This window comes from Salmo salar, chromosome ssa17, assembly GCF_905237065.1.
Source record: "Salmo salar chromosome ssa17, Ssal_v3.1, whole genome shotgun sequence".
Classification (NCBI taxonomy): domain Eukaryota; kingdom Metazoa; phylum Chordata; class Actinopteri; order Salmoniformes; family Salmonidae; genus Salmo; species Salmo salar.
In genome coordinates, this window is record NC_059458.1 from 1,169,933 (window position 1) to 1,189,199 (window position 19,267).

Genomic DNA, 19,267 nt, shown 5'->3' on the forward strand with positions numbered 1-19,267 from the left:
CAGGCAGAGGTTGGTAATCCAAAAAAGCATCAACCAGGGAAAGGACAGCAGGCAGGCTCAGAGTCAGAGCAGGCAGAATGGTCAGAACCGGGGAGGACTAGAAAACAGAAACTAGAGATACTGGAAAACGGGAAAACACTCTGGTAAGACTTGACAAGACAAGATGAACTGGCAACACACCGACAGAAAATGCAGGTACTGTATAAGTACCCAGGGGATAATGGGACAAAATGGGAGACACCTGGTGGGGGGTGGAGATAAGCACAAGTGAGGTGAAACAGATCAGGGTGTGACAGATTTGGGATAGGCTTAAAACAAAAATCTCAAACAACTTTCTATTGCTGGATTCAAACATGCAACCTTTTGCACGAGGCAGAGGGTCCTAATGGTGAGTGAACATGTAACCTTTGCACCAGAGGCAGATGCTTATGCTGATCCACCATCCCCGACCACAATGCCCTAGCAAAACCGAAACCTACTTGAAGGTTACAGCACTGCCTGTTGCCCCTAGTGGCCGGTTTCCTTGTCATCTCCCGACGAACTCAGACATGGATGGACGTCTAATACTGACTTGTATCACGGGTGACCTGGCTGTCCCAGACTCCCAACCCACAATTTAGGAAACACAACATTAAATGTCAGGAGGGACAAGGGAAGGATAAACAAAGGATAGGAATAAGGGTACTACTGTGAGTAATGAACAATGCTGTGTCACTGTGAACAGGTTCTACTGGAGCAGGTCCCAACCTGTCAGTAAGAGGAGAGGAGAGGAGAGGAGAGGAGAGGAGAGGAGAGGAGAGGAGAGGAGAGGAGAGGAGAGGAGAGGAGAGGAGAGGAGAGACAAAGCCATCACCTACAGAGAGATTAACCTAGAGAAGAGTCCCCACGCAAGCTGGTCCTGGGACTCTGTTCACAAACAGATCCCAGGACAGCAACACAATTACACCCAACCAAATCATGAGAAAACAAAAATATAATTACTTGACACATTGGAAATAATTAACCAAAAAAACAGAGCAAACTGGAATGGTACTTGGCCCTAAACAGAGAGTACACAGTGGCAGAATACCTGACCACTGTGACGGACCCAAAATGTGACTATGTACAGACTCACTGAGCATAGCCTTGCTATTGAGAGAGGCCGCCTAAGGCGGACCTGGATTTCAAGAGACTGACCAAAGAGAAGACAGACTGTGGCTTTCAAGAGAAGACAGGCTAAATGCACACTGCCCACGAAATGAGGTGGAAACTGAGCTGCACTTCCTGACAATTGTTTGACCATATTAGAAACACATATTTCCCTCAGATTACAAAGACCGACAAAGAACTCGAAAACAAATGAAATTTTGATAAACTACCATATCTATTAGGCGAAATACCACAGTGTGTCATCACAGCAGCAATATGTGTGACCTGTTGCCACAAAAGGACAACCAGTGAAGAACAAACACTTATTGTAAATATCAAATCAAATCAAATTGTATTAGTCGCATGCGCCGAATACAGTGAAAGGCTTACTTACAAGCCCCCAACCAACAATGCAGTTTAAAAAATACAGACAAGAATAAGAGATAAAAGTAACAAGTAATTAAAGAGCAGCAGTAAAACAACAATAGCGAGACTATATACAGGGGGTACCGGTACAGAGTCAATGTGCAGGGGCACCGGTTATTTGAGGTAGTATGTACATGTAGGTAGAGTTATTGAAGTGACTAACATTTTTAAAACTTTGCATAGATGACAACAACAGAGAGCAGCAGCGGTGTAAAGAGGGGGAAGGGGGGCAATGCAAATCGTCTGGGTAGCCATTTGATTTGTTCAGGAGTCTTATGGCTTGGGGTAGAAGCGGTTTAAAAGCCTCTTGGACCTAAACTTAACCTGTTGGGGGAGGGGGCAGTATTGACACGGCCGGATAAAAAACGTACCCGATTTAATCTGGTTACTACTCCTGCCCAGTAACTAGAATATGCATATAATTATTGGCTTTGGATAGAAAACACCCTAAAGTTTCTAAAACTGTTTGAATGGTGTCTGTGAGTATAACAGAACTCATATGGCAGGCAAAAACCTGAGAAGATTCCAAACAGGAAGCGCCCTCTCTGACAAGTTGTTGTTCATCTTGGCTCTTTTTATTGAAGACTGAGGATCTTTGCCGTAACGTGACACTTCCTACGGCTCCCATAGGCTCTCAGAACCCGGGAAAAAGCTGAATGATATCGAGGCAGCCTCTGGCTGAAACACATTATCGCGTTTGGATAGTGGCTGGTCAGAGTACTCTGAGACTCACGCTCGTGCACGAGGGCACGAGATGTATTTATTTTCTCTCTCTTTGTACGTATACAGGCTTTCCCGGTCGGGATATTATCGCTTTTTTACGAGAAAAATTGCATAAAAATTGATTTTAAACAGCGGTTGACATGCTCGGAAGTACGGTAATGGAATATTTTGAATTTTTTGTCACGTAAATGCGCCATGCTCGTCACCCTTATTTACCCTTTCGGATAGTGTCTTGAACGCATCGAACAAAAACGCCGCTATTTGGATATAACAATGGATTATTTAGGACGAAACCAACATTTGTTATTGAAGTAGAAGTCCTGGGAGTGCATTCTGACGAAGAACAGCAAAGGTAATAACATTTTTCTTATAGTAAATCTGACTTTGGTGAGTGCTAAACTTGCTGGGTGTCTAAATAGCTAGCCCTGTGATGCCGGGCTATCTACTGAGAATATTGCAAAATGTGCTTTCACCGAAAAGCTATTTTAAAATCGGACATATCGAGTGCATAGAGGAGTTCTGTATCTATAATTCTTAAAATAATTGTTATGCTTTTTGTGAACGTTTATCGTGAGTAATTTAGTAAATTAACCGGCAGTGTTCGGTGGGAATGCTAGTCACATGCTAGTCACATGCTAATGTAAAAAAGCTGGTTTTTGATATAAATATGAACTTGATTGAACAAAACATGCATGTATTGTATAACATAATGTCCTAGGGTTGTCATCTGATGAAGATCATCAAAGGTTAGTGCTGCATTTAGCTGTGGTTTGGGTTTATGTGACATTATATGCTAGCTTGAAAAATGGGTGTCTGATTATTTCTGGCTGGGTACTCTGCTGACATAATGTAATGTTTTGCTTTCGTTGTAAAGCCTTTTTGAAATCGGACAGTGTGGTTAGATTAACGAGAGTCTTGTCTTTAAAATGGTGTAAAATAGTCATATGTTTGAAAAATTGAAGTTTTTGCATTTTTGAGGTATTTGAATAACGCGCCACGGGATTACACTGGCTGTTGAGTAGGTTGGTACGCAAGCGTCCCACCTAGCCCATAGAAGTTAAGTTTGTTCCACCTGAGCGAGTCTGACCACAAGTCAGAGACTACTATGATGATACACCAAATGCTGCAATAGTTTATGTGTAGGGGAGCTAGGAGTATTTTTCCTGTCTTATCCGGTTGTCCTGTGTGAATTTAAGTATGCTCCCTCTAATTTCTCTCTCTCTTTCTCCTTCTCTCTCTCTTTCTCTCTCTCTTTCTCTCGGAGGACCTGAGCCCTAGGACCATGCCTCAGGACTACCTGGCCTGATGACTTCTTGCTGTCCCCAGTCCACCTGGTCGTGCTGCTGCTCCAGTTTCAACTGTTCTGCCTGCGGCTATGGAACCATGACCTGTTCACCGGACGTCCTACCTTGTCCCGGACCTGCTGTTTTGGACTCTCTCTATACACTCTCTCTCTACCGCACCTGCTGCCTCTAACTCTGAATGATTGGCTATGAAAAGTCAACTGACATTTACTCCCGAGGTGCTGACCTGTTGTACCCTCTACAACCACTGTGATTATTATTATCTGACCCTGCTGGTCATCTATGAACGTTTGAACATCTTGGTAACGTACTGTTATAATCTCCACCCGGCACAGCCAGAAGAGGACTGGCTGAGGACTGGTTCCTCTCTAGATTTCTTCCTAGGTTCCGGCCTTTCTAGGGAGTTTTCCTAGCCACCATGCTTCTACATCTGCATTGCTTGCTGTTTGGGGTTTAGGCTGGGTTTCTGTACAGCACTTTGTGACATCGGCTGATGTAAAAAGGGCTTTATAAATAAATTTGATGGTTTTGATTGAAATGCGTTTGATGGATCCTTTTTTTCTTCTTCTAATGCCTCTTAAGGGGAAAGTAATCCAAAAGTAATCAGATTACATTACTGAGTTTGGTTAATCCAAAAATGATGTTACCAATTACAATTTTGAACAGATAACTAGTAACTGTAAAAGATTACATTTAGAAACCTACCCAACCCTGAAAGTGGGCAGGGCCTCTGAGCATCCTTCCAGTCATTAGGTAGCAGGCAAACATCAGCTCTGTATCCCAGGGAGTTCAGCAGTAGCCAGTTGAACCCAGTCTCACAGTTAGCAGTTCGGATGGAGTAGATTTACCCTGTAAACTGAGAATGTCACGGACAAAGGCACAGGAGAGCACAGCATTGGGAAAAAGAGGGTAAGGGAGGGAGGGAGGGAGGGAGGGAGGGTAAATGGTTGTGGGGAGGTAGGACAGGGAGAGATTAAAATAGTTTGAATTGAGTCCACGCTCGCCCTATTCATTTGGTATTCTGCTTAAATCAGGGCTTTTGTTCGGCCTGGCAAAAAGTGGTGTCAATCATCTCGATCCGGTTTTGTAGGATGAGGGAATTTATTATGAATTTTCTCCTACAAATAATGAGGACCATCACCCCCCTTTCTCCCTCTCTCTCCCTCCCAACTCCAAACCCCCATCCCTCCTCACCCCCACCCCTGTATCAATGCTGGAGAATAGTCAATAGAGAGTGAAGTTAGCAATCTTTGGGCCACTCGCACTCTGGACCCACATCAAAGTGACAGAGACGTCCAATCAGATTTGTCTTACAGGCATTACATGATGAATATGGTGCGGCTGCGGCACAAAAGCGCCTTTGTGACGGCCGGGAGTAGAGACCATTCACAGCCCGCCACAGCCATCCAGAGTGGAAGTAAATGGCCAAAAGGGCCCTCGCTGAAAAAAAGCACCCAAACTCGGGCAGCACAATGGATCATGCAAATGACTGCCCCCCCTGACTGCCCCCACCTCCAACATCCCCCCACCAGCACCCCCTCCACCCCTCAGGGTGCCTCCTCCTCTGGGTCGTCTGAAGTTTAGGTCCTATTCAGCCACACACTGAAGTGTCAGTTAGGAGTGTTGGTCTGCAAGCATTCAAACTTGTTTTTTCTATTTCCTTTTCTTTCCCCCTTCTTATTCGAAAAGAGAAAGATTTCTTTTTTTATGAAAAGATAGAAGAAAAACATGAGTCCAATGACTGACTTTTTGTCAGAGAGTGAGACAACTAGGCGAGGTGGTGCAAGGGAAGGAGCCTATTGAAGACTATTTCTGCGGGCGGAACGAGGGTTTCTAACACAACGGAGAGGCCTTCTGACATGAACTTGCGTGAGGGACAAAAGAGAAAATGAAATCTGATTGGCTCCATTTGGCATGGAGAAAGACATTGTGTGTATTTTGTGTAGAAGAGCCAGGTAGCCATCCCAAAGAAACACAGGAACAATCTGTCTCAGTGCATGAGTGGACCACTGAATCCAATGGACCATCATGACACTGTGGCCATAATCGGTCCAATTCCAAGCTAGCAGGGTAGGAAGTGCCAAAATGTTCCTTAAGTTTGACCTTTAAATTAACAATTTATTAACAGACCAACCAATGATTTATTAATTGTCCATCCATTAATCTTTTACTGCAGTGGGCTAACTCAGGGTCACAGAGTGTTTCTTGGTAGTCTTAAACAAATTTACTTTGAAACAAAAGTGTTCACCTCACACACATGATTATGGGTTTAAAACAAGAAGACATCTCTACCATGTCAGATAGAGTTGAAATGTATTAAATTTTGAGTTTGCATCCTAATATTACACTTTATATACATCACAGAAGACTGAAATATAACAAATCCGTTTGACGTAGAAACACTGGATTTTCAGCTTTTTTCATGTGTATTAATTATGAAAATATGAATAACATTCCACCCACGAGGCCACTAGTCATTTGACTGCAGGAAAGGGCTACAGCTGAGAATCGCATAAGGTGAAACAGCGCCACTGGTCGCCCCTGACACTTGTTATTGTTTTTGCTATGTTTATGAAACGGAGGGAGAGGAGAATCCAGCATCGTGGTAAAAAATCGTAGTATATACTCTGCTTTTGTATGCAATGATGTGCAATGATTTCTGAGGAGAAAATACAGTGTTTGTTGTTTGAAGTAATGTCTTTGTTATTGTAATTTTGCAGATGTGGTTTCACCGCTACGGATTCCAGCTTTAATTCTTCATTTATTTTGGCCGCATTCCACTTTTTAGGCAATTTGTATACAATTAATTAATTTCAATTCAGTTCCATATTGATTTAATTGAAAACTGATTTGATTACAACCCAGAATGAAATATGACTAGTGCCCAGTTTGTCCTAGTCAGGTCATCAAGTTTGTCGCAGTCAAGTGAAGAAAATCTCCTGGTCCTAAAAACTTTATGGTTTTGACCTTCACAACAGCCTCCCTACACTCATTACTCTTCCATTGGCCCCCGCACACTTGCCCAGCCATGTCCCTCTCTCTCTGCCTTCTCTTCCAGCCGTGTTTGTACAGAGCAGGCTAGACACGGAGTATGTGTTGTAATGCCATCCACACGTTACAAATGACCCGGCTGCAAATGAATCCTACGCTTGTTTTCCTTTTATGTGGTGTATGTCTGTATCCCTGCTTAAAAATTAACAGCTCTGTAGGCACTGCCCAAGGTTGTGCACCATCTTTCCACCTATCTCCCACTCTGTCTCTTTATTTAGTTCTGTATGTGTCTCACACTATTTATCTCTATTTCTCTCTTCAAATTCATCTGTAATGAAGAATACTATAATGAACAATGTCTAGGTAGGCCTATTACTACCCACTGGAGCAATGGTTAGCAGGTTTGGTTATACGAGCTGGGAGACCAAGTTGAGGAGAAGTACAGATCAGGGTTGGGTTATAAAATAATATCTGAAACTTTGAAAATCCCACAGAGCACCACTAAATCCATTATTAAAAAATGGAAAGAATATGGCACCACAACAAACCTGCCAAGAGAGGGTCACCCACCAAAACTCACGGACCAGGCAAGGAGGGCATTAATCAGAGAGGCAACAAAGAGAGCAAAGATAACCCTGAAGGAGCTGCAAAGCTCCACAGCGGAGATTGGAGTATCTGTCCATAGGACCACTTTAAGCCGCACACTCCACAGAGCTGGGCTTTATGGAAGAGTGGCCAGAAAAAAACCATTGCTTTAAGAAAAAAATAAGCAAACACGTTTGGTGTTCGCCAAAAGGCATGTGGAAGACTCCCCAAACATATGGAAGAAGGCGTTCTGGTCAGATTAGATTAAAATGGATCTTTTTGGCCATCAAGGAAAATGCTATGTCTGGCACAAACCCAACACCTCTCATCACCCCGAGAACAACATCCCCACAGAAAAGCATGGTGGTGGCAGCATCATGCTGTGGGGATGTTTTTCATCGGCAGGGACTGGGTAACTGGTCAGAATTGAAGGAATGATGGATAGCGCAAAATACAGCGACATTTTTTGAGGGAAACCTGTTTCAGTCTTTCAGAGATTTGAGACTGAGACAGAGATTCACCTTCCAGCAGGACAATGACCTTAATTATACTGCTAAAGCAACACTTGAGTGGTTTAAGGGGAAACATTTAAATGTCTTGGAATGGCCTAGACCTCAATCCAATTGAGAATCTGTGGTATAACTTAAAGATTGCTTTACACCAGCGGAACCCATCCAACTTGAAGGAGATGGAGCAATTTTGCCTTGGAAGAATGGGCAAAAATCCCAGTGGCTAGATGTGCCAAGCTTATAGAGACATACCCCAGAGATTTGCAGCTGTAATTGCTGCAAAGGTGGCTCTACAAAGTATTGACTTTGGGGGGGTGAAAAGTTATACACACTCAAGTTTTCAGTTTTTGTGTTATTTCTAGTTCCTCAAAGTGGTAGGCATGTTGTGTGAATTAAATGATACAAACCTCCAAAAAATTAATTTTAATTCCAGGTTGTAAGGCAACAAAATAGAAAAAATGCCAAGGGGGTGAATACTTTCACGAGCCACTGTACTTCCATTGTCACTTGTCTCAGTAGTGTGCATGTTTTAAGCGTATCAGCGGTCAAACATTGCTTAAAAGACCAAACCATACACAGGCAGGTGAATCTGCTGTCTGAGGAAAGGCAATGCGTGCCACAATAAAGTCAAATTCACCATTTTACAAGCACAGTGGCTGACCAAGGGCTTACCTATAGACATAACCACACCTCTCACCTGCACACAGGTGGAAAGCCGGAACGTGATTGAATGGAGGGCCTCGCTCTCTGACACATATCTGATCCCTGCATTGACCTCTTACAGATAGACTTGATGCTATTCAGATACTCACTTCACTTATCATAGGCTACATTCAACAGGTGCCATTTAATTTTTTAAGTGTGCTGGAAGATACCGTTGAAGTCGGATGTTTACATCCACTTAGGTTGGAGTCATTAAAACTCGTTTTTCAACCACTCCACAAATTTCTTGTTAACAAAATATAGTTTTGGCAAGTCAGTTAGGACATCTACCTTTGTGCATGACACAAGTCATTTTTCCAACAATTGTTTACAGACAGATTATTCCACTTAGGAAAATCAAAAGAAATCAGCCAAGACCTCAGAAAAATAATTGTGGACCTCCACAAGTCTGGTTCACCCTTGGGAGCAATTTCCAAACGCCTGAAGGTACCACGTTCATCTGTACAAACAATAGTATGCAAGTATAAACACCATGGGACCACGCAGCCGTCATACCGCTCAGGAAGGAGACGCATTCTGTCTGCTAGAGATGAACGTACTTTGGCGCAAAAAGTGCAAATCAATCCCAGAACAACAGCAAAGGACCTTGTGAAGATGCTGGAGGAAACAGGTACAAAAGTATCTATATCCAGAGTAAAACAAGTTCTATATCGACATAACCTGAAAGGACGCTCAGCAAGGAAGAAGCCAGTGCTCCAAAACCGCTATAAAAAAGCCTGACTACGGTTTGCAACTGCACATGGGGACAAAGATCGTACCTTTTGGAGAAATGTCCTCTGGTCTGATGAAACAAAATAGAACTGTTTGGCCATAATAACCATCGTTATGTTTGGAGGAAAAAGGGGGAAGCTTGCGAAGTCGAAGAACACCATCTTAACCGTGAAGCAGGGGGGTGGCAGCATCATGTTGTGGGGAGTGCTTTGCTGCAGGAGGGACTGGTGCACTTCACAAAATAGATGGCATCATGAGGAAAGAAAATTATGTGGCTATATTGAAGCAACATCTCAAGACATCAGTCAGAAAGTTAAAGCTTGGTCGCAAATGGGTCTTCCAAATGGACAATGACCCCAAGCATACTTCCAAAGTTGTGGCAAAATGGCTTAAGTACAACAAAGTCAAGGTGTTGGAGTGGCCATCACAAAGCCCTGACCTCAATCCCATAGAAAATGTGTGGACAGAACTGAAAAAGTGTGTGCGAGCAAGGAAGCCTACAAACCTGACTCAGTTACACCAGCTCTGTCGGGAGGAATGGGCCAAAATTCACCCAACTGATTGTGGGAAGCTTGTGGAAGGCTACCCGAAACGTTTGACCCAAGTTAAACAATTTAAAGGCAATGCTACCAAATATTAATTGAGTGTATGTAAACTTCTGACCCACTGGGAATGTGATGAATGAAATAAAAGCTGAAATAAATCATTTTCTCTGCTATTATTCTGACATTTCACATTCTTAAAATAAAGTGGTGATCCTAACTGACCTAAGACAGGGCATTTTTATTAGGATTAAATGTCAGGAATTGTGAAAAACTGAGTTTAAATGTATTTCGCTAAGGTGTAGTAAACTTCCAACTTCAACTGTAGGTAGGGTTTAGTTTCCAACAACACAGGCTTGTATACACCTTGCTGTTTGCCACTCAGACCTCAGAAACAATGTTGCAAAATATGAATTCGATCTTCCCCTTAATGAAAGCTAACCTGTCTGATGTCAGATAGGCATTTTTTCGGACCAGGTGAAATCATACAGCAGCATCTTACCTAATATGGATGAAGAATATGGGTTGTTAATGAATTCGATGGACCAATAAAAGGGATAAAAAACGTAGGTGCTGTATTTTAGGCCGGGTAGAACCACCACAGGGTGTCCGTTCAGAACACGGGGAAGCAGTAGTTCCAGTTCAAGAGTTTAATGAACATCCACACACACACAACACCACTCTCTCTAATACTAATTGTGGTTCTGTAAAGAAGATGAGAACTTAGGCTATAGCACAGTATGGGAGAAATATGCCTATTTGCATGTCAACCAACTAAACAGGCTATGTGGACCCAAACACATGCTAGATGCAAAAAGAAACAGGTGGGTATAATTTGTGGAATATTCCGACAGGAATCTGTTCCAAAAACATTGTAAATAACAAGGTTGCCAACAAACAACGCATACAAAGTTGTATAGCAGCATAATTAGATACCGTGTAGGGAGTGGGCTATTTCATTACGTTTTTCACCACGTTTATTCTGAAAAATGTCTCTCCTCACTCCGGTAGCCTATGGACAAACATGAAGAATAAGCTACATGGTGAGTTGATGCCTATTCGGCAGCTAGTTTGCTAGGGGAATTGATCGTGCTACTTTGTATGTGTTGCTTGTTTGCAACCTTGTACTTTACAAAGTTTTTGGAACAGATTCCTGTTGGAACGTTCCACAAATGATACCCACCCCAAAGAAACAATAGAACAACGTAGAAATATCTACAGGGCCTCCCGAATGGCGTGGTGGTCTAAGGCACTGTATCGCAGTGCTAGGTGTAACAGTAGAGATCCTGGTTTGAATCCAGACTCTGTTGCAGCTGGCCGAGACCCATGGAGCGGCGCACAATTGGCCCAGCGTCATCCGGGTTAGGGGAGGGTTTGGCTGGCAGGGGATGTCCTTGTCCAATTGCGCTCTAGCGACTCCTGTTGCGGGCCGGGCGCATGCACGCTGACACGTCGCCAGATGTACGGTGTTTCCTCCGACACATTGGTGTGGCTGACTTCCGGGTTTAGCGGGCATTGTGTCCAGAAGCAGTGCGGCTTGGTTGGGTTGTCTTTCAGAGGACACATGACTCTTGACCTTTGAGTCCATACGGGAGTTGCAGCGATGAGACAAGACTGTAACTACCAATTGGGGAGAAAAAGGGGTAAAAAAAAAGTTAAATAAAGAAATATCTACACATTATAAACATAATAAGCATGAGCGATCTATAACTGAAAATAGCCTAGCACCACAGACAAATGCTAACAAATGCTAATCGTAAATAAGCATGCTAAATAGTAATGCATTACAGATTACAATGATAATGCTAATGCTAGCGGGAGTACACGAGCTAGCTAGCAGGTTTAATACAAATGGTACATATTTACAACAGACACTATTTTGCGTCAAACAACAAGACATCAGGATTTTGTCACTTACATTTAGCTGCACGCACAATAAAACATCAGAAAGGAAAGCAATTTTTCTGAGAAAGTAGAATAAACAGGAGAGAAAAATCTGGTGGTCATCAGAATGGAAACTACAGACTGCCTGATCGGTATAGACATAAGTCTCAGGGAAAAAGGCTGCTGATTGGCTAATACTATTAGGATAATTGGCGTGACCTTATTTCAATAAGAAAACCAAAAGAATGTTAGGGTCTTGGAAAGGAGATGAGCTGGCCATTTTTACAATGGATATCAATGTCAACAGAAAGCAGCTATAACAAATTAAAAGGGAATGTTAGCTGTCATTTCACAGTTTGATGTGACCGAGTTAGCTTTTGTTAGCTGTTGTCACGGTTGTCGTAAGAACGGGACCAAGGCGCAGCGGATGTTGAGTTCCACATATTTAGAAACATAGAAACATAGAAAATAAAAATAAAACACAACATAGAAATTTAAACTAGAATATCCCCTAGTCACGCCCTGACCTACTACACCATAGAGAAACAAGGGCTCTCTATGGTCAGGGCATGACAGTATCCCCCCCAAAGGTGCGGACTCCGGCTGCAAAACCTGGAAACCAAATGGGGATGGTAGGGGGATGATTAGTGTCGGTGGCGGCTCCGGTGTAGGTCGTAGCCCCCGCCCAGACCCCGGATCTGGCCATCGCGCCGGGCTGAACGCCATGCCTGGACTGGGCATCGGCACAAAGGAGGGCTCCGGCCATGGAGCTGGGTTGGACATCATGCCTGGACTGAGCACCGGCGCAGAGGAAGGCTCCTGCCCTGGAGCTGGACTGGACGCCGTGCCTGGACTGGGCACCGGCGCAGAAGGCTCCGGCCCTGAGCTGGACTGGACGCCGTGCCTGGACTCTCCGGACCGTTGACCATCGCCGGAGGCTCGGACCGTGGACCGTCGCCAGAGGCTCCGGACCGTGGACCGTCGCCTGAAGCTCCGTACCGTGAACCGCCTGCCGGAAGCTCCGGACCGTGAACCGTGCCGGAAGCTCCGGATCGTGAACCGTCGCCGGAAACTCCGGACGCGGAACCGTCGCCGGAAGCTCCGGACAGTGAACCATCGCCGGAAGCTCCGGACAGTGAACCATCGCCGGAAGCTCTGGACTGTGAATGCGCACTGGAGGCCTACTGTGTGGAGCCGGTACAGGTGGCACCGGACTGGTTACACACGCTTCAGGGCGAGGAGCAGGCACAGGAGGTACCGGACTGGGGAGGCACACTGGAGGCCTGATGCGTGGGGCCGGCACAGGTTGCACCGGACTGGTGACACGCTCTTCAGGGCGAGTGCGAGGAGCAGGCACAGGACGTACGGACTGGGGACATGCACTTCAGGGCGAAAGTAGGAGGAGGAACAGGACGTACCCGGACTGGGGAGGCGCACTGGAGGCCTGATGTGTGGGGCCGGTACAGGTTGCACCGGACTGGTGACACGCTCTTCAGGGCGAGTGCGGGGAGCAGGCACATGACATACCGGACTGGGGACATGCACTTCAGGGCGAGTGCAAGGAGGAGACACAGGACGTACCGGACTGGGGAGGCGCACTGGAGGCCAGAAGCGTGGAGCCGGCCCAGGTTGCACCAGACTGCTAACCGGATCCTCTGGTCGGATGTTGAGCAGAACACACTTGCACAATATCTCTCTCATCTCTCTCTCTCCCAACTTCCCCATTGCCTCCCTGACGGTCTCTGGCTCTTCAGGGCGAGTGCAGGGAGCAGGCACAGGACGTACCGGGCTGGAGAGGCGCACTGGAGATCTGATGTGGAGCCGGCACAGGTTTCACCGGACTGATGACACGCTCCTCCAAACGCCTGCGTTGCCGCATACTCCTAGCTAACTCCATTCTCCGGTAACCTTCCTCACACTGTTCCATCGATTTCCAGGCGGGCTCTGGCACTCTCCTTGGGTTGACCGAGCACTTCTCTATCGCCTCCCTGACAGTCTCTGGCTCGTCCCTCTGCTCAGCCGCCAGCTCCATGTGCCCCCCCCCCAAAAAAAATCTTGGGGTTTCTGTGGCCGCGTTCCCTGGCGTCGTCGCTGTCCCCCTATGCTCCTTGGCGACTCCCGCCAAGGAAGGGTCTCATGTCCTCTCATGTCCTCCCAAGTCAAAAACTCCCTTACCTCATTTTCACGCTGCTTGGTCCTTTGTTGGTGGGATATTCTGTCACGGTTGTCGTGAGAACGGAACCAAGGCGCAGCGGATGTTGAGTTCCACATATTTATTACAAAGTGAAACTTTAAGCAAAAACAATAAATCAATAAACGAACAACAAAACGTGACTACGTGGTGCACATGCACAAACACAAAACAATATCCCACAAACACAGGTGGGAAAAATAGCTACTTAAATATGATCCCCAATTAGAGACAACAATTACCAGCTGCCTCTAATTGGGAACGATACAAAACATTGACATAGAAAATAAAACTAGAACACAACATAGAAGTTTAAACTAGAATACCCCCTAGTCACGCCTGACCTACTACACCATAGAGAAACAAGGGCCCTCTATGGTCAGGGCGTGACAGCTGTTGATTTAAAAAAATCCCCATTAGGCTACACTCTGGGGTAGCCTAGGGATAGAACCCTCAAGGTTCTTTGGCTTCACTGGGTAGGCTATATAGCTTAATGTATATATAACTTTTTTTAGTAAAGGGTTCTTTAATCTCGTCCAAAGAACCAAAAGGTTCTATATAGTGCCCCAAAGAACCATTTTTTCTAAGAGTGTAAGGATAATGAGGCGCAAATGTAACCGATGTGAAATGGCTAGTTAGTTAGCGGTGGTGCGCGCTAATAGCGTTTCAATCGGTGACGTCACTCGCTCTGAGACTTGAAGTAGGGTTTCCCCTTGCGTTGCAAGGGCCGCGGCTTTTGTGGCGCGATGGGTAACGATGCTTTGTGGGGTGTCAGTTGTTGATGTGTGCAAGGGTCCCTGGTTCGAGCCCAGGTTCGGGCGTAGAGAGGGACGGAACCTACACTGTTACACAAAGGCGCACTCAATGGTGCGCACAATGGGGTGTTGTGCTCCCCATTTCTCGGGAGATTGTAGTTTTGATTGGGTTCTATGTGCCCTGAAAAACACAGACAAATATACAGGTAGTCTACAACCCAAGTTTTTTTTAGATTGATCTCAATCGACCAATAAGAATGTTTGACCCGCTGCATTGTCTTCCTGACTTTCCCTGAGCCATATTTCAAAGTGATCCCTTTGAGGAAAGTGAATCGTAGGCTATATACCTCCCCCTCTCTCTCTCTCTCTCACCCGATCTGCTCCAGGCCCTCTGGGTTGGGCAAAAGAGAGAGCATGAAAAAAGAAACAATGCAGTGCATGAAATGTAATATTAATCTCCCTGTTCTCTATGCAGACAAAGCGCAAGGTATATATGCACGTCTTTAAATGGTTATTGAGCACTCACACAGCTGCGCAGTTTTCCCTTGTGTGCCGAAACAACTCGGTAAAAGGTCAGACTAGGCCTTTGAATAGAACCACAGAAGAAGTGTCTGTTTGCTCAGTGCAAAATCTCAGATATATTTGTATTTGATATATTTGAGTCTATTATATATACTAGTCAATTTACCCCTACCTATATGTACATAGCTACCTCAATTACCTTGTGCCACACTCCTTGCACATCGACTTGGTACTGGTACTCCCTGTAAATAGGCCTAGCCATGCTGTGTTTTACTCATTATTCTTATTCCTTATTCACTGTGTATTTATTCCTCATGTCACTTTCTATTTTCATTTTAATATTTTTTTATCTTTAACTTTAACTCTGCATTGTTGGAAAATGGCCCGTAAGTAAGAATTTCACTGTTAGTCTACACCTGTTGTTTACGAAGCATGTGACAAATACAATTTGATTTGAAATCGCCTATGTGTCAGGTGTGCCTACATAATTATCAAATCAGGTAGCCTATTATTTGTGAGCATGCCTGTCAGGCCTAAGCTACCTACTATTTGAGAAAGCTGATTAAAAATAACTATGTGTCCACACAATAATGCAACAACACCACACCATTTTATATAAATATAGTTATCTTTATTCATAAAAAAATGTTTACACAAAATATATCTGTTAAAATCGGAGTCATATGAGTCTACGAAAAACGGAGAGCAAGTGCATACATTGATCAACGTCTCCATCCCACGTAAAACCCTTCAATCTTTCACGGGAAGCTGTAGAGGTCTATTGCTGACCAATCGCTTGACACAGACATACTTGCCAATTTAACTGTCCAGTGGTCCAGTCATGGCTATCTCATGCGCACTCACGGTCAGCAAAGTGGCAGTGTTCATTATTGCAGAACTTTGTTTTGTTTATCTCAATTAACAAAAATAAGTATTTATAGGCTATTGAACAAATAAGAATTTCAATTTCAGACAATGGGCACCAAAGTACATCTTCGATACAATCTTCCCAGCAGATGCAGGCAGTTAAAATAGGCCGTCTTGCTCTCATGTGAAACTGCTAGTCCTTGGGAGCCACAACCATGCACTTCCGCTGAAATACTGTGCAGTCTCACAGCTGCTGTTTCATTCCTAATTGCTCGTATTCAAAGTCATCGATAAAGACGTAATTCCACGCGTCACCGAAGTGCAGTCTTTCGTCCTTCGACGCGTGCGCGAACAGTCTCTCTACCCTGTTATTCCGAAGGGAACCCAAGCGCCGTTCGACTCTCTTGTAGCATAGCAACGGTAACTGAGTTACTTTCCCCTCTCATTGCCTTGTACCTGCAAACGCTGCCTGGCGATGGGAGAGAGAGAGAGAAAGTCGGTGCCAAGAGTGTGTTCACGGGTGTCTCGCCTGCAGAGTGAATCAAATAACTTGTCATTCTTTTCAACTTTGAGTCCCTTTTGATCGAATAAGCCCCTGTTTATACATGGGTGCTGTTGGATGGTAACGACAATTAGGTGACCTGCGTGTGTCTCAATATCTGTCGAACCAGGTGGTAAAGTCCAGCAGTTCCTGCTCCTCGGAGCTCAGGGGCTCATAGCTCCCCTCATCGGAGGAACAGGTGGAGTGGGGTGACTCCGGCTCGGCGGAGTAGCTGTTGGAGATGGTAGGGGAAGGCACCCCGCACTGGAAGGCGGCAGACACTGCATCATGCTCGTCTAGTAGCTGCTGCAGGGCTCGAATATATTCCACGGCGGACCGCAGCGTCTCCACTTTGCTCATCTTCTTGTTGGCTGCCCCGTTGGGCACGTGCTGACGCAGCGTCTGGAAGCCCATGTTGACTTGTTTGACCCGGTTCCTCTCGCGCTCGTTCCGCCGGGCCACGGCTACGGGCAGCTGCTGGGGGATGGAGTAGCCGAGTCCGTTAAAGCTGAGACGCCGCTTGCAGCGCAGGAGCTCCGGGGAGCTGGAGCGCTGTCTTTTCAGCACCGTGGTCTTGCTTTGGTACCCGGCTGCAGTGGTGTCGTTAGGGAGAGCGCAATCCTGGGCTGGGGCGTGCAAGGTAATGGTGGTGCGCCTCTCCATCAGTCCAAATGTGTATGCGTTCTGCGCCATTTGGGTGGTGGTGATGGTGGTAGTCTCCATGTTGGTTGATGGTGAGACAGGGCTACTGACAGATGTGGGTTGCAACAGCGCAGGCTAACAGAAAGACACTCCGTGGAAGAAGAGATAAAAAATAGACCGAGGTTGGCAGTGCACTGCTCTCGTGTCTTTCGCGTGGGAGCCGTGTGGCTATAGCTGGAGCGCGCTGTGGATATTTGGTGTCCAAGTCTTTCTTGACTACGCTTGCTTACTTCAAGAGCCGATCTGACCCAAACTTTGGCAGCACTCCTCTTTTTCAACACGCGCCCCACACACCCCACCCGTTGGAGACGCACGCTTCTCCGCGAGGCCCCGCCCGCTACTGTGTGATTCATCTGCTAGCCGACTCCGCGAGCCAGGCGCGTGGCTCCGGGAGCTCAGTAAACAATCCAGAGCTTTCACTGCGCCAGGAGCACGCGCTGGGCTCATTTACATTCCAATGTCTCCAACTTGAAAGCCCATTGGTGGATTCAAACGGTCTGCAACCCGGAGAAAATAAAGAAATAGAGAGAAATAATTTGAAAAAAAGGAGAGAATGAAGAAAGGGGAATGGTTTGGTTCTTTGAAATGCCTTTTGAATTTGACAATATACCCCTGGCAAGTCTTCAAATTATCAGTCTTCCCCACTCCACCCTTCTCCTCTCACTCTTTAAAATCCAAAATACCAAGGACGCTCTCTCCGGTATCCAGGCTACAGCCTTAGAGAGGAAAATAAATGGCAAGCGTGTCTCTGTATAGAATAATTGGCCATTATAGAACTAGCATAGAAGCACGATTAATTTAAGGTAAACATAATGTTTATGACGTGTGGGTATGTCTGCAAATGGCATATCGCTGCCGTTCGTAATGACCCCCCAAAACGAGTGCTCTACAGGTGCACATTGTCTGCATAGAGATCCAAGCATCTACTGCCTGGCTATATTGGCAGCTGATGTTCTGTTGGATTCTGTGCCATTCCAACACTTAAATGCAAGCCCCAAATGTCATGCGTAAAAAGTGTATTCGCAAAATGGATTTGGGTGTTTAGGATAATATGTTATAGCCTAACTAAGCGTATTTAATTATTCAGTTATTACGCACAGTGAAAGTATTAATAAATATACAACTTCAGGTACCACACTGAACTTTGTGTTTTCGTTTTAGGCGAGTTTCAACGTGGTTGATGGATTGTCTTTTTCAGAACCACATTCGACTGGACAGCACGTTCCAGTAACAGTCCTTCTGTTATTTATGGTCAAACGGCTGCACAACACTAATCCTCCATAGAATGTTTAAATAGGACAATATGCAGAATTATTTCTCATTCTTTCATATGTTCAACATTTTGTACTTTAGCGCTCGGATAACTCGCAACATTTCCCGCTCTTACAAAACAAGTTTATTCACTGAGCTTTTTTCAACAAATAGACTAAAATTTAAATCTATAGTCCTCTCCGTCTCTCTGTGTCATGTGCTGTAAACTCAAAGTACTTTCAACGAGACATCTCGTCGAATATCTCGTCAAGTTGCTTTCGGGAATGAATAAAAGTGAACACGTAGTGACCTCTGGCGGTGAAAATAAATAATCATGCCGTACAATCCTACTTTCTTTCCCAAGACTCTCGGCCAGTAGAGAGCAGCAGCAGATAACGTTCAAGATTGGGGCTATAGTTTCTCAAAAAACGTATTTGTATAGGCCACTTGTCTGTTACGCTTTTTGATTATTATATTGTCTCTGAGTTAAAATAATGCACCCACAAGAACACAATAGGCTTGTATGGGATCGATGTATTAAGTGATGATAGGGAATAGGGATGGGGTGTTTACATCAGCTGTGCTTCATATTTGTTTCCCAATGTGCAGTAGGCCTATATCAAAACAATATCAGAAACTATAACCTACAGTTAGTTGTGTTGGTCTATTATGATTGGCAGGTCAGAACTGGTCAAACTTGGACCTGGTGGTGAAACTAGTTTCAACTAGTGATGCAAAACCCACCTCCAAACAGATAAGACAATAAGCACCCAGAGGAAGTCCAATACCCTTACAGCAGTATCATGCCAATACAAGGTCTCGGGGATATGTGTGGGTCTGTACAGTACATCTGTTTATGATCCTCATGATCCTCAGTGCTCATAGTAATGAAAACAGCCTATACGTATATAG

The 19,267-nt window shown here is 45.0% G+C and overlaps 1 protein-coding gene across 1 annotated transcript; it reads right to left on the reverse strand.

Annotated features, from left to right (window-relative positions):
• Positions 1–15,603: 15,603 nt before the first annotated feature.
• LOC106561315 (achaete-scute homolog 1b) lies at positions 15,604–17,614 on the reverse strand. The gene has a single exon (XM_014125134.2). The coding sequence runs from the start codon at positions 17,123–17,125 to the stop codon at positions 16,514–16,516; it is 612 nt and encodes a 203-aa protein (XP_013980609.1). The 5' UTR covers positions 17,126–17,614; the 3' UTR covers positions 15,604–16,513.
• Positions 17,615–19,267: the final 1,653 nt, after the last annotated feature.